Below are 13,540 nucleotides of genomic sequence, written 5' to 3'. Positions count from 1 at the left end.
CACATGCAAAGCATGCTGAGTATTATTCTAATGAGCTCCACCCCAAAACAAGGCAAATAATAATCCCCAGTGTGTTTTGCAGTTCATTTTGGTATGTTCACTTTCACAGACACTCTTATCCAGAGTGTCTGCTAGTCAGCGCATTCAACTAAGGTAGATAAACAAGTCGTAGCAAGTAAAAATGTTGCCGTTTGGGTCAGCTACTTGCAAATGTATTTATGTATTTTAAAATACATTTCAAAATGCAAATATGTTGTTTATTTTGTCATTTGTGCCCATCCCTAGTGGTAGGTAGAAGCTCAATCATTTTGTGACAAGCGTGGCGTTAGACGTTAGTGCTTTTGTTTATTTTGGCTCACTAGCTTGCGATGAGCCGATACTGTATATAGCAAGGGGAGTGTTCACAATCACATTTCATCAAACCAAAACAGCGAAGACGATCATTTCTCTGGCATAGTATACACTAGCGGGTGTCGCATCACGATCATACATACCACAATGAGCGGAAGAGGGAAGACAAAAAAAAGTCCAACCGGGCCCGCGCAAAGAGTCCAGCCGGGGCTAGAACCAGGGTGTGCCAAGAGTTTGGTTCGGGACAAGAATGGTTCCATTGGAGGTTGCCATGCAGTGATGGACACTAAGGACATGCAACAGATTCCTGAGGAAAATAAACCTAAGAAGCATAAGCAGCCTAAGTGCACCACTGAGGGAAAGCCAACTGTGCCACCAGAGACCGGTTCAAGGATTGTTGACTCACATCTAGATAAGATCCTGCGTACAACACTTGATAAATTAAAGATTAAGATGACACATAAATCGGATTCATCAAGAATTGTCAATGACGTGGTAAACTGTATAAGTGACCACATGAAAAAATTTACAGAATGCTTCAAAGATGTAAATGTTCTGCGCACTGGAAGTTACTACGAACATCTAAAGGTGGGTCATTAAATTAAATTGTTCACCACCAACGTGACCCAATACGCTTGCATGCCTTACAGATATATTATGTTTTGATGAATATAGATTTCTGATCCAGACGAATTCGACGTGATGTTTAATTTTGCGATGGAGCGGGTGGACATTCGGCCATTTGGAGACGATGGAGCTTTTTATAGCGTGGCATTTAAACGGGGAAAACACGCTCTGGATCGCTTCCAAAATACGGACAACACGGTATCTGCGAGTGAAATGCTTAAGGAGTTCAGAAACGAAGTTATAACGTCTGTGAAGAAACGGAAAGGTGTGTAGAGCGCGCGCTTCTCAAATGCATAAACGATTGATTGCTTTGTATGTTGTATAAGTAGAAAAATGTTGTATCGAAAAACATTTATTTGCATTTCACTTCTTTCCAGACGTGTCGGTGGAGAAGAAGAAGAAGGGTTGCCCGGCGGTGACCTTAATGATAAACAGGACGGGAACTGTTCCCATCTCACTGGACATTGTTCTGGGACTAAAGGTCAAATCGTGTTGGCCCACTTTCACCCAGGAAGGCTTCAAAATAGACACCTGGCTTGGGACCAAAGTGAAGAAAGAACTAAAGGCACAGTCATACTACCTCGTTCCGAAGTATGAGGGAAAGGGCACGGTGGAACTGGAAGGGGTCTGCGCTAAAGGTAACCATTAGGTCAACAAGATTTACACATAACATGCTATCACTTTAATTTGTGATGTATTCATTAATGAGAGTTCGGTAGAAAGGAGAAGTGGCATGCATGGCATTTTGCCAAGTTTCCTAAATGTTTTTTCTTGTCGTGTTATGCATAGACACTTGGCGCATCTCATTCTCGCATGTGGAGAAGAGTATCATAACAAATCATGGCTCCCAGAAGACCTGTTGCGAGGCAAGCGGAATTCGCTGCTGCAGGTAAGCCTACTGTAGTCATAATGCCCTGGCAAAACCTTGACAAATTGTCTGCTACAGTACAGGGAATCATTAACAAGTGTACTTTCCATGAAGTAGACCTTTAAATTGTATATTTCTTATTTTATTAACCAAACTCATTTACTTTGATAAATTGTGTATGATCATGAGTGCATGAGGCTACCCATTTTCTTCCTTCAGGAAGGACTGTCTGAAGCTTCTAAAGCACCTGTTAAACCTTTTGAAGGCAGAGGACCCTCGTCTGTCCAAGTTCTGTACCTACCATGCAAAGACCACCCTTCTACACGCATGCTGCTCCAGGACCAAGGACAGTGACTGGGAGGCGACGCAGCTGGGACCCTGCTTCCAGCAGCTGTTGAGAGACTTTGAGGGCCACCTGAAAGATGGCAAGCTCCCCAACTTCTTCATCCCCACACACAACCTGCTGGGCTCTGGCCACAACCACAAGAGCTGCCTGATCCTGGCCCAGTGTATTGAGGAGCAGCGCAACAATGGTTTCCCCATCTTCGGCTAGTGAGTCGGGACTACCTCAATCACTGCCCCCTTAGTGACTCACCCAGAGCACCAATAGACATAAGTGGAGTATAGCTGTGGTCCCATACTGTTGTCTATGTTAAAAGGAATGGCATAGGCAGGAGGAATTGAATAGCAGAGAAGAAAGGAGTCAGAAGTTACCATTTAATTCAGATCAGAACAGTTTAGAGTCTTCCCAGAGATGATACATGGAGAAGAGCATTTGGCTCTCACTCAAATTATAAAAAGGTAATTTAAACTGTCTGTACAACACTATGAATTATTCAATAAAACAAAAAAAGGATGAACGCTTGAGATTCCAGAACTGAAGTTGCAAGTTGCTTCTTCCTCCTGAAAAAGTAAGAAACACAGATTTGACAATTGGCAAAAGGATATGGATATGAGCTGTCAGTGAGGATTTTTTAACTGTTTAAAAAAAATAAAACCCAGGAAATCTTCCTACTAAGTACATCAACACCAGCTATATTTGGTCACACTGTCATATTATAGGACTCAAACGGTCTGACAGAGAGAATGTGTGTGCGATGTGAACGCACTGCATGTTCTGTTTTCCCACAGCATTTGTATTTCTGTTCAGCTTTTTCCACCAAAAGCGGTTTCTTTGTTAATAGCCATGCATTGGAATTTAAGGCCTGAGAGCAGTGGTGTTTTCAGCTGAGTATCAATAAATTGCAACGTGTATGTGCCAAATATCCTACTTTTCAATAAAAGGGAATAAATAGCAAAGATGGCTCATCTGTGAACCCAAAGGACTAGACTATTGTTAACACATCAGCCCTTCTCTTCACACATATGTACCTGTGTACCTGTAATGGGTTAGAACCTCCAGTTAGACTCTCCTCTGTCTCTTACTCCTCCTCCCCCTCCTCCTCCTCCTCTGGGGCCGTACATCTCCTTCTCTCGCTTGTGCTTCTCGTATCTCTCCGCCATGAGCACCAGCTCATCAGGTACCTCCTACACAGGGATTCAGGTTCAATCCAAATAGGTCTCATTTGTTAGACAATGTGAATACTGTCTGTGTGTGTGTTGCTTTGTGTGTGAGAGCGAGCAGAGTACCTGTCCAGCCCTCTCCAGGATGGGGATCAGGTCAGGAGCCTTCCTCCAGTCTCCTCTCGTTACCAAGGTGATAGAGGCCCCAGAGCGTCTACGAGGAAAAAATGTAAAACTGTCAACAATGACACATCCCCCCTTCACTCCTGAGGAGATCCTGGAGGCAATTACCTCCATGCCACCTAATAAGTCCCCAGGCCCAGATGGATTCCCCAGAGAGTTCTACAAAGCTTTTTGGCCCCAGCTCAGCCCTATCTTCATGCCAATTCTGGAGGATTTTTGCAAAAACTGAGTTCTCCCAGACTCAATGCACACAGCTTGCATTACAGTGTTGCTAAAAAAGGACAAGGACCCCCTATCCTGCTCGTCCTTCCGGCCCATAAGCTTGTTGGATTTGGACTATAAAATAATTACCAAATTGCTCGCCAAAAGACTAAACACTCTTCTTCCCAAAATAATAAAAGCGGACCAAACTGGATTTATTAGAGACAGATACTCTTCTGATAACATTCGCCGTCTTTTTGATATTATTGATCAAGTAAACGCACAGAAGACCCCTGTCCTGCTGGCTTCACTGGATGCTGAGAAGGCGTTTGACAGGATGGAGTGGAGCTTTCTGTTTTCAGTCTTAGAAAAGTTCAATATGGGCCCAAATCACTATACTCCCATCCAAATGCCATGGTAACTACTAATGGACTGAACTCTGACAGATTCCCTCTGGAACGGGGCACAAGACAAGGGTGCTCGCTGTCCCCACTGCTCTACTTGTTGGGGGCAGAGCTGATAAGGAGCAATCCAAGTATTATGGGTGTTTCTGCAGGCGGCCTGCAGCACAAGATTTCGCTTTACGCAGATGATGTCTTGCTCTACATATCCAACCCTGAGAAATCCATCCCTCTCATTTTAGACACAATTGCTCAGTATGGCAAGTTTTCAGGTTATAAGATCAATTTTAACAAATCCACTGTCTGCCCTCTCAATATTACACTCACCAGCTCTATGAAGACACTTTGTCCTTTCCAATGGAAAACACAGGGGTTTCAATACCTCGGGATCTTCATAACACCAGATCTGAATAGCCTTTTTAAGAAAAATTATCTTCCACTCCTGGATCGAATCAAGAACGATCTCCAAACCTGGATCTCCCTCCCAATTAGCTTAGTAGGAAGAATTAATGTCATCCGTATGAACGTCCTCCCTAGACTGAACTACTTAATTCAGATGCTCCCATGCGATCTCCCAGTTTCCTTCTTCAAAACAACTAACCAAAGCATCACCAAATTTATATGGGGCAATAAAAAAAACCTAGGATCAAGTTTTCCACTCTATCGAAACCTGAATCTAAGGGTGGTCTTGCCCTTCCCTCCCTTCAATTGTACTCCTGGTCTGCCCAAACCCGCTAACATGGATCACAAACAGACAAGAGTCAACGTGGATTCAGATAGAAGCCCAATCCTGTGGTTCATTGCCCTTAAGCTCAATTATATTAATTAATAACTTTAGTGAAGTGGGCAACATAGCCAAAACCTTTGATTTACAACACCCTACTAGCGTGGAGGGACTGTAAGAAATACCTGGGCATTTCCTCCCAAATATGTTCTCACTCGCCTATAGTAGGCAACCCAGACTTGCCAAAAGCCTGAGGGATGCCAACTTTAATCTTTGGCATACTCTAGGAATCAGGACCTTTTCAGACCTAGTTCATCAGAAAACCACTACACTGAAATCCTTTCAAGAGCTATGCAGTGAATTCGATGTGCCAAGATCCCATTTTTTTATTTTTTTAAATCTTCAAATTAGACATGTAATTTCCTCATTTACCTCCAAGAGGAGGTTTAGAACTCAGTTGAATGAAGTTGAAACCCTTCTTGTCACAGCACAATCCATTAAAGGCAAAATATCTTACATCTATAGACTCCTTTCTGAGAAAGGAAGCTCCTCCTTTACTCCCTTGAAAATAATCTGGGAAAAGGACCTTGGTCTGACTATCAGTGATGAGTTATGGGCGGAGGTTTGCGACAGGGTATACTGCTCCTCTACCAGTGTAAACATGAAATAATCTAATTACAAATATGTGTACAAATTTTATTATACTCCTTTGAGACTCCATTGAATGAAAACAGATATGTCTCCTAACTGTAAAAGATGTACCTCTGAAAGTGGAACCTATATGCATGTATTTTGGAGCTGTAGAGAGATTGCCAGATTCTGCACAGAAAATACTAGAGGTACAGTTTGATATGACCCCGTGTATCTATCTCCTTAATTAATGCCCAGCAGGACTTTGTTCTTGATCTTGACAGAGAAAATTTGCTTATGACTATTACATACTTTGCTAAGAAATGTATTTTTCTATTGTGGGCCTCTAATACCCCTCCTAAATTTAAAATGTGTATTGACCAGATTGTTGACTTTCTTCCTCTTGAAAAGCTCACTTATGACCTCCACAAGAGACAGCCCAAGTTTGATAGACTCTGGTCTCCACTATTCAACTATATTTCAAACTGGACAGAGTGAACGGGGTGACTCGTGAAATGCGCAGATACATGTTGCGTAAGGTACTGTAAAACCTAAAAACGAATTATTGGCCCGTCGTCTCAGCGACTGCTTGAAATAGCTGATAAGAACCTTGATAGTGCTGCTGCAAGTGTTGTGGTTTTATTTTAATTGAGTTTTTGAGTATATATATATATATATATATATACACACACACACATACATATACACACACACACACACACACACACACACACACACACACACATGCACCAAGGAAAACAAATAGAATAAGAAAAATAAATGTTTTTATTTGACTTTATCATTCATTTTAATTGTATTTTTTCAAATGTATTATTTTTTGACCTTTTCTTTTTGTAAAGCCTGTCACATCTGTGAATGTGGAATGTGTTTTGTTGGTTGATTGAAAAACAAGAAAACTTAATAAAACTTTAAATTGAAAAAAAAAAAAAACAATGACACATCAGAAAAAAAATCTTCGACAATTAGTGAAGAAACATGCTGATATCTCTTGGAAGCAGCTCAGGTAGAGAAAGGAGACCCACCCACACACACACACTCACCCTGCCCGGCCCGTGCGGCCCACGCGATGGACATACTCTTCAATGTTGCGTGGGAAGTCAAAGTTGAAGACGTGTGTGATGTCTGTGACATCCAGCCCTCGGGAGGCCAGGTCAGTGGCCACTAGGATACGGACAACACCTATGGCAACACACACACATACATTACATGGCCAAAGGTATGTGGACACACCTTCAAATTAGTGGATTTGGCTATTTCAGCCACACAGGTTGCTGACAGGTGTATAAAATTGAGCACACACCAATGGCAATCTCCATAGACAAAGATTGGCCATGACTTTCAATGGGGCACCGTCATAGGACGCCACCTTTCCAAAAAGTAAATGTCAAATTTCTGCCTTGCGCCAGTCAACTGTAAGTGCTGTTATTGTGAAGTGGAAACGTCTAGGAGCAACAACGGCTTAGCTGCGAAGTGGTAGGCCACACAACCTTATAGAACAAAATCGGTTGCAACACTCACTACAGAGTTCCAAACTGCTTTTGGAAAGCAACGTCAGCACAATAACTGTTGTTGGGAGCTTCATGAAAATAGATTTCCATGGCCAAGCAGCCACACAAGCCTAAGATCACCACATGCAATGCCAAGCATTGGCTTGAGTGGTGGTAAACACGTCACCATTGGACTCTGGAGCAGTGGAAACGTGTTCTCTGGGGAGATTAATCACGCTTCACTATCTGGCATCCAACAGACTAATCTGTGTTTGGTGGAAACCAGGAAAACGCTACCTGCCCGAATGCATAGTGCCAACTAAAGTTTGGCGGAGGGGCGGTTTTTCATGGTTCGGGCTAGGTCCCTTAGTTCCAGTGAAGGGAAATCTTAACGCTACAGCATACAATTACATTCTAGATGATTTTGTGCTTCCAAATTTGTGGCAACAGTTTGGGGGTGGCCCTTTTCTGTTTCAGCATCTTAATGTCTCTGTACACAAAACGAGGTCTATACAGAAATGGTTTATCGAGATCAGTGTGGAAGAACCTGACTGGCCTACACAGAGCCCTGACCTTAACCCCATTGAACCCCTTTGGGATGAATTGGAACACCGCCTGTGAACCAGACCTAATCACCCAACATCAGTGCCCGACCTCACTAATGCTTGTGGCTGAATGGAAGCAAGTCCCCACAGCAATGTTCTAACATCTAGTGGAAAACCTTCCCAGAAGTGTTGAGGCTGTTACAGCAGCAAAAGGGGGGGGGCGACCAAATCCACATTAATTAATGTCCATGATTTTGGAAAAACCTGGTGTCCATGCACTACATAGCCAAAAGTATCTACCTCAATTACCTCATACCCCTGCATATGGAGTTGGTACCCCATGTATTTATTCCTTGTGTTATCTTTCTATACTGAAAGAAATATATAGAATGCAACAATTTCATTGATTTGACTGAGTTACAGTTCATATAAGGAAATCAGTCAATTGAAATAAATTCATTAGGCCCACCCAGTTGGGAGCCAGGCCCATCCAATTCGAATAGGCTTTTCCCCACAAAAGGGCTTTATTACAGACATAAATACTCCTCAGTTTCATCAGCTGTCCAGGAGGCTGGTCTCAGATGATCCTGCAGGTGAACAAGCTGGAGGGCCTGGGATGGCGTGGCTACACGTGATCTTCGGTTGTGAGGCTGGTTAGACGTACTGCCAAACTCTAAAACTACGTTGGAGGCGGCTTAGGGTAGAGAAATGGACAGTCAATTCTCTGGCAACAGCTGTGGTGGACATTCCTGCAGTCAGCATGCCAAATGCACACTCCCTCAACTCGAGACACTTATGGCATTGTGGTGTGTGACAAATCTGCACATTTTAGAGTGACCTTTAATTGTCCCCAGCACAAGGTGCACCTGCGTAATGATATGCCCCACCTGTCAGGTGGATGGATTACCTTGGAAAAGGAGAAATGCTCACCAACAGGGATGTAATCAAATTTGTGCACACAATTTGAAAGAAATAAGCCTTTTGTGCATATTGTTTGGAAGGGCCCATAAACAAGCATATCACTGTTAGTCTACAACTGTTTACGAAGTACACACACAAAATCAACCACACTCGTAGAGAGCGCAATGTCTTGCTCCCAGACAAACTAAACTTCTTTGATCGCTTTGAGGACAATACAGTTCCACTGACACGGCCCGCTACCAAAACCTGTGGGCTCTCCTTCAGGGCAGCCAACGTGAGTAAAACATTTAAATGTGTCAACCCTCGCAAGGCTGCAGGCCCAGACGGCGTCCTCAAAGCATGCGCAGACCAGCTGTCTGGTGTTTACGGACATATTCAATCATCCTTATCCCAGTCTGCTGTTCCCACATGCTTCAAGAGGGCCACCATTGTTCCTGTTCCCAAGAAAGCCAAGTTAACTGAGCTAAACGACTACCGCCCCGTAGCACTCACTTCCGTCATCATGAAGTGCTTTGAGAGACGAGTCAAGGACCATATCACCTCCACCCCCTACCTGACACCCTAGACCCACCCCAATTTGCTTACCGCCCCAATAGGTACACAGATGACGCAATCGCACTGCACACTGTCCTAACACATCTGGACAAGAGGAATACCTATGTAAGAATGCTGTTCATCGACTACAGCTCAGCATTAAAGACCATAGTACCCTCCAAACTCGTCATTAAGCTCGAGACTCTGGGTCTCAACCCCGCCCTGTGCAACTGGGTCCTGGACTTCACCAGGTGGCGAGGGTAGGTAACAACATCTCCACCCCGCTGATCCTCAACACTGGGGCCCAACAAGGGTGCGTTCTCAGCCCTCTTCTGTACTCCCGGTTCACCCATGACTGCGTGGCCATGCACGCCTCCAACTCAATCATTAAGTTTGCAGACGACAGACACTACTACAGTGGTAGGCTTTATTACCAACAACAACGAGACGGCATACTGGGAGGAGGTGAGGGCCCTCAGAGTGTGGTGTCAGGAAAATAACCTCACACTCAATGTCAAAGGAGATAATCGTGGACGTCAGGAAACAGCAGAGGGAGCACACCCCCTATTCACGTCGACGGGACAGTAGTGGAGACGGTGGAAAGTTAAGTTCCTCGGCGTACACATCACGGACAAACTGAAATGGTCCACCCACACAGACAGTGTGGTGAAGGCACAATAGCGCCTCTTCAACCTCAGGAGGCTGAAGAAATTTGGCTTGTCACCAAAAACACTCACACTTATACAGATGCACAATCAAGAGCATCCTGTTGGGCTGTATCACCGCCTGGTACGGCAACTGCTCCGCCCACAACCGTAAGGCTCTCCAGAGGGTAGTGAGGTCTGCACAACACATCACCGGGGGCAAACTACCTGCCCTCCAGGACACCTACACCACCCAATGTCACAGGAAGGCCATAAAGATCATCAAGGACAACAACCACCCGAGCCACTGCCTGTTCACCTCGCTATCATCCAGAAGGCGAGGTCAGTACAGGTGCATCAAAGCGGGGACCGAGAGATTGAAAAACAGCTTCTATCTCAAGGCCATCAGACTGTTAAACAGCCATCACTAACATTGAGTGACTGCTGCCAACATACTGACTCAACTCTAGCCACTTTAATAATGGAAAAATGTATTTAACATCTGCTAACCATGTGTATGTGACAAATAAAATTTGATTTGAGATGACTGGTTAATATGTTGCACTCTACATGCCTGACTTCTCCAGGAGGACACATTACTTAACCCGCCTCCTGGAGAGCTAATCTCCTACAGGAGCCAACCCTAATCTAGCACACCCGATTCTACTAATTAGCTGCTCACCAGAACCTTAATTAGTGATATCAGGTGCGTTACAACGGGGTTGAAACGAAAGCCTGCAACCCCAGTAGCTCTCCAGGAGGGTTGGCTTTAAATATACAGTTGAAGTCGGAAGTTTACATACACGTCAGCTGGAGTCATTAAAACTCGTTTTTCAAACACTCCACAAACTACTTGTTAGTTTTGGCAAGTCGTTAGGACATCTACTTTGTGCACGACAGGTAATTTTTCCAACAATTGTTCACAGAGATTATTTCACTGTATCACAATTCCAGTGGGTCAGAAGTTCACATACAAGTTGATTGTGCCGTTAAACAGCTTGGAAAATTCCAGAAAATGATATCATGGCTTTAGGCTAATTGACATCATTTGAGTCAATTGGAGGTGTACCTGTGGGTGTATTTCAAGGTCTGCCTTCAAACTCCAGTGCCTCTTTGCTTGACATCATGGGAAAATCAAAAGAAATCAGCCATGACCGCAGAAAAAACATTGTAGACCTCCACAAGTCTGGTTCATCCTTGGGAGCAATTTCCAAACGCCTGAAGGTACCACGTTCATCTGCATAAACAATAGTAGGCAAGTATAAACACCATGGGACCACGCAGCTGTCATACCACTCAGGAAAGAGACGTGTTCTGTCTCCTAGAGATGAACGTACTTTAGTGCGAAAAGTACAAATCAATCCCAGAACAACAGCAAAGGACCTTGAAGATGCTGGAGGAAACAGGTAAAGTATTGATATCCACAGTAAATAGTCCTACATCGACAAACTGAAAGGCCGCTCAGCAAGGAAGAAGTCACTGCTCCAAAACTGCCATAAAATAGCCAGACTACATTTTGCATCTGCACATGGGGACAAAGATTGTACTTTTTGGATAAATGTCCTCTGGTCTGATGAAACAAAAATAGAACTGTTTGGCCATAATGACCATTGTTATGTTTGGAGGAAAAGCGGGAGGCTTGCAAGCCAAAGAACACCATCCCAACCGTGAAGCACGGGGGTGGCAGCATCATGTTGTGGGGGTGCTTTGCTGCAGGAGGGACTGATGCACTTCTCATGATGCCATCTATTTTGTGAAGGAAAATGATGTTGATATATTGAAGCAAGCAAAATGGCTTGAGTACAACAAAGTCAAGGTATTGGAGTGGCCATCACAAAGCACTAACCTCAATCCCATAGAAAATTTGTGGGCAGAACTTAAAAAGCGTGCATGAGCAAGGAGACCTACAAACCTGACTCAGTTACACCAGCTCTGTCAGGAGGAATGGGCCAAAATTCACGCAACTTGTTGTGGAAGGCTACCCAAAACGTTTGACCCAAGTTAAATTATTTAAAGGCAACGCTACCAAATATTAACTGAGTGCATGTAAACTTCTGACCCACTGGGAAAGTGATGAAAGCATTAAAAGTGGAAATAAAATAATTCTAATATTATTCTGACATTTCACATTCCTAAAATATAGAGATATCCTGGCTTTGCAAGAGCCATGCTCCATCAACCGAACTACAGTGGACCACTGACCTCAGATCAGTGGTTAGGGATTACTTATCAACCTACTTTCTTTGAAGTCCTTGAGCGCCTCCTCGCGGTCACACTGTTCCCGGTCCCCATGAAGACTCTGTACTGCCAGGCCCCGCAGACACATGTCACTGGACAGGTCGTCACACCTTTCGGTAAGAAATCAGAAAACCTTCAGTGTTTGGTGATTGATTAACCCTTGTGTAGTCTTAACATTCTATATACTCCCCTTGTCCTAAGGGTAAACAATGACCCGCCTTCACTAAACCCCTAAAAAAAAAAAAAAGCAGCTTAATTGAATTTTAAACCCCAAATCTATTTTGCATTTAGAAACAACCTGTCATTCATCAAACTTTGTGAATATCTGGGGTTTCCCTCTTCACAATACAGAAAGACTGCATTTAAAAATCAGTGGACACCACTCGTTTTCATTACAACACCTGTCATAATTGTTTTCTTTACTAAAGTAGAGGTTTATTGTTATTGCTAAAGGTACTGCATAGGTGTAAAACCATTTGCAAGAGAGTACTCATCTAGCCTAAGAAAGTAGCAGAAATGTTCAGAAAGTAGTTTTGAATGCATTTTATTGAGGGGAAACAATACGTCTTCAACTTCTCTGGCAAAATAGTGATATATTCTTGAATACTGTAGAATGGGGAACTCAACTACAAAATACTACTCTTCTCCCATTTCTTTAACCATTGCCCCCACCCACAAGGTGTATAAACAACAATAAGAATAAAATAAGATGTGAAGAACATAAATCAAGCAACTAATTAGCACATGTAGGACAGTATGCAAGTGTGTGTGCATGGTATTTGGTATTTGCAAATGCAGCAGCTACTCTTCCTGGGGTCCCCACAAAACATAATACAGATCATTAGGCAAGAACATAATTACATACATTTTTTTTAAAGGCTCACGTAGCCTACACAAACTATCTAGGTCAAATAAAGGAGGCGTTGTGCCACGAGGTGTTTCTTAATCTGTTTTTTAAAACCAGGTTGGCTGTTTATTTGAGCAATATGAGATGGAAGTTCCATGCAATTAGGGCGTTATATAATACTGTACGTTTTCTTGAATTGGTTCTGGATTTGGAGACTACAAAAAGACCCCTTGCGGCATGTATTTTTTTTTTTAAATGTGCATGGACTTTGCAGATGTATTTCTCACATGTGCAGCACATAGCATCTCCTCCTCTTGCCTGCCCCAGCTGTAGCCTCCGGTGGATCAGGACAAGATTCAGCCCCCTGAACAGCTTTCACAAGCGCTGCAGAGGCTGCTGTACGGGGGAGGCACTCCCTTCTTTGAATGTGTGGGGTTACATGTGCCTTTCCCAGCTGCTCCAGGAACACACTCCTCTTGTTCCCACTTATCAGGCATCCAGGTAGGGTTGATCTTGTTCATATCTCAAAGGCATTGTATGGAGGACACATCAATGATGTTATGGAAGATGACCAGGGGCCAGCAGGCAGTCATCCTCCTGCAACTAAGTTCCAATCACCTTGTCCAGGTTGTCCACACCTTCTTTGTTGTGGTTGTAGTCCAGGATGATGGCTGACTTCCTGTCCTTATGATCACTGATCTCAGCCGTTTAGTGCAGTGTGCTCAGCAGGACCACATTCTTGTTCCTCTTTGGGGGTAAGAAACTAGAGTGGTGGTCAACATTGCTCATCACATCAGACCTATGATAAAATGGAG

General features: G+C 43.6%; 2 protein-coding genes across 7 annotated transcripts in view; one reads left to right on the top strand and one right to left on the bottom strand.

The window, feature by feature from the left end:
* The first annotated feature begins 132 nt into the window (after window positions 1–132).
* cgasa (cyclic GMP-AMP synthase a) lies at window positions 133–3,145 on the top strand. Of its 2 annotated transcripts, none has more exons than XM_035754291.2 (5): window positions 133–939; window positions 1,027–1,243; window positions 1,356–1,616; window positions 1,768–1,867; window positions 2,112–2,255. In XM_035754291.2, exons 1-5 carry the CDS (start codon window positions 499–501, stop codon window positions 2,242–2,244), a joined length of 1,152 nt encoding a protein of 383 aa, XP_035610184.1. In that variant the 5' UTR covers window positions 133–498; the 3' UTR covers window positions 2,245–2,255. The 2 variants fall into 2 exon arrangements, with proteins under 2 accessions (XP_035610184.1, XP_035610183.1); XM_035754290.2 differs by having other exon boundaries at window positions 141–939; window positions 2,066–3,145.
* Window positions 2,550–13,540, bottom strand: part of ddx43 (DEAD (Asp-Glu-Ala-Asp) box polypeptide 43) — a 35,696-nt gene continuing 24,705 nt past the window's right edge. For 3 of the 5 annotated variants that reach the window (XM_052498534.1, XM_035754285.2, XM_035754287.2), the window contains exons 13-17: window positions 11,879–11,988; window positions 6,550–6,688; window positions 3,476–3,563; window positions 3,226–3,373; window positions 2,550–2,749 (exon numbers count right to left, since the gene is read on the bottom strand). In XM_052498534.1, the coding sequence (XP_052354494.1) occupies window positions 3,236–3,373; window positions 3,476–3,563; window positions 6,550–6,688; window positions 11,879–11,988 (475 nt within the window). In that variant the 3' untranslated portion in view covers window positions 2,550–2,749; window positions 3,226–3,235. Of the gene's footprint in view, window positions 2,750–3,217; window positions 3,374–3,475; window positions 3,564–6,549; window positions 6,689–11,878; window positions 11,989–13,540 lie in introns of those variants that run through there. The other 2 variants (XM_052498535.1, XR_008095081.1) reach the window with 2 other exon arrangements.

Source organism: Oncorhynchus keta, chromosome 36 (genome assembly GCF_023373465.1).
Source record: "Oncorhynchus keta strain PuntledgeMale-10-30-2019 chromosome 36, Oket_V2, whole genome shotgun sequence".
Classification (NCBI taxonomy): Eukaryota; Metazoa; Chordata; class Actinopteri; order Salmoniformes; family Salmonidae; genus Oncorhynchus; species Oncorhynchus keta.
Note: the sequence above shows the minus strand (reverse complement) of the source record. Positions and strands in the feature narration are given on the sequence as shown.

Bases quoted from the DNA above. Each gene is read 5' to 3' on its own strand.
- cgasa (XM_035754290.2), top strand. From the start codon at position 499: ATGAGCGGAAGAGGGAAGACAAAAAAAAGTCCAACCGGGCCCGCGCAA. The intron at 940-1,026 runs GTGGGTCATTAA...TGATGAATATAG, and splicing joins GTTACTACGAACATCTAAAG to ATTTCTGATCCAGACGAATT. The intron at 1,244-1,355 runs GTGTGTAGAGCG...ACTTCTTTCCAG, and splicing joins GTCTGTGAAGAAACGGAAAG to ACGTGTCGGTGGAGAAGAAG.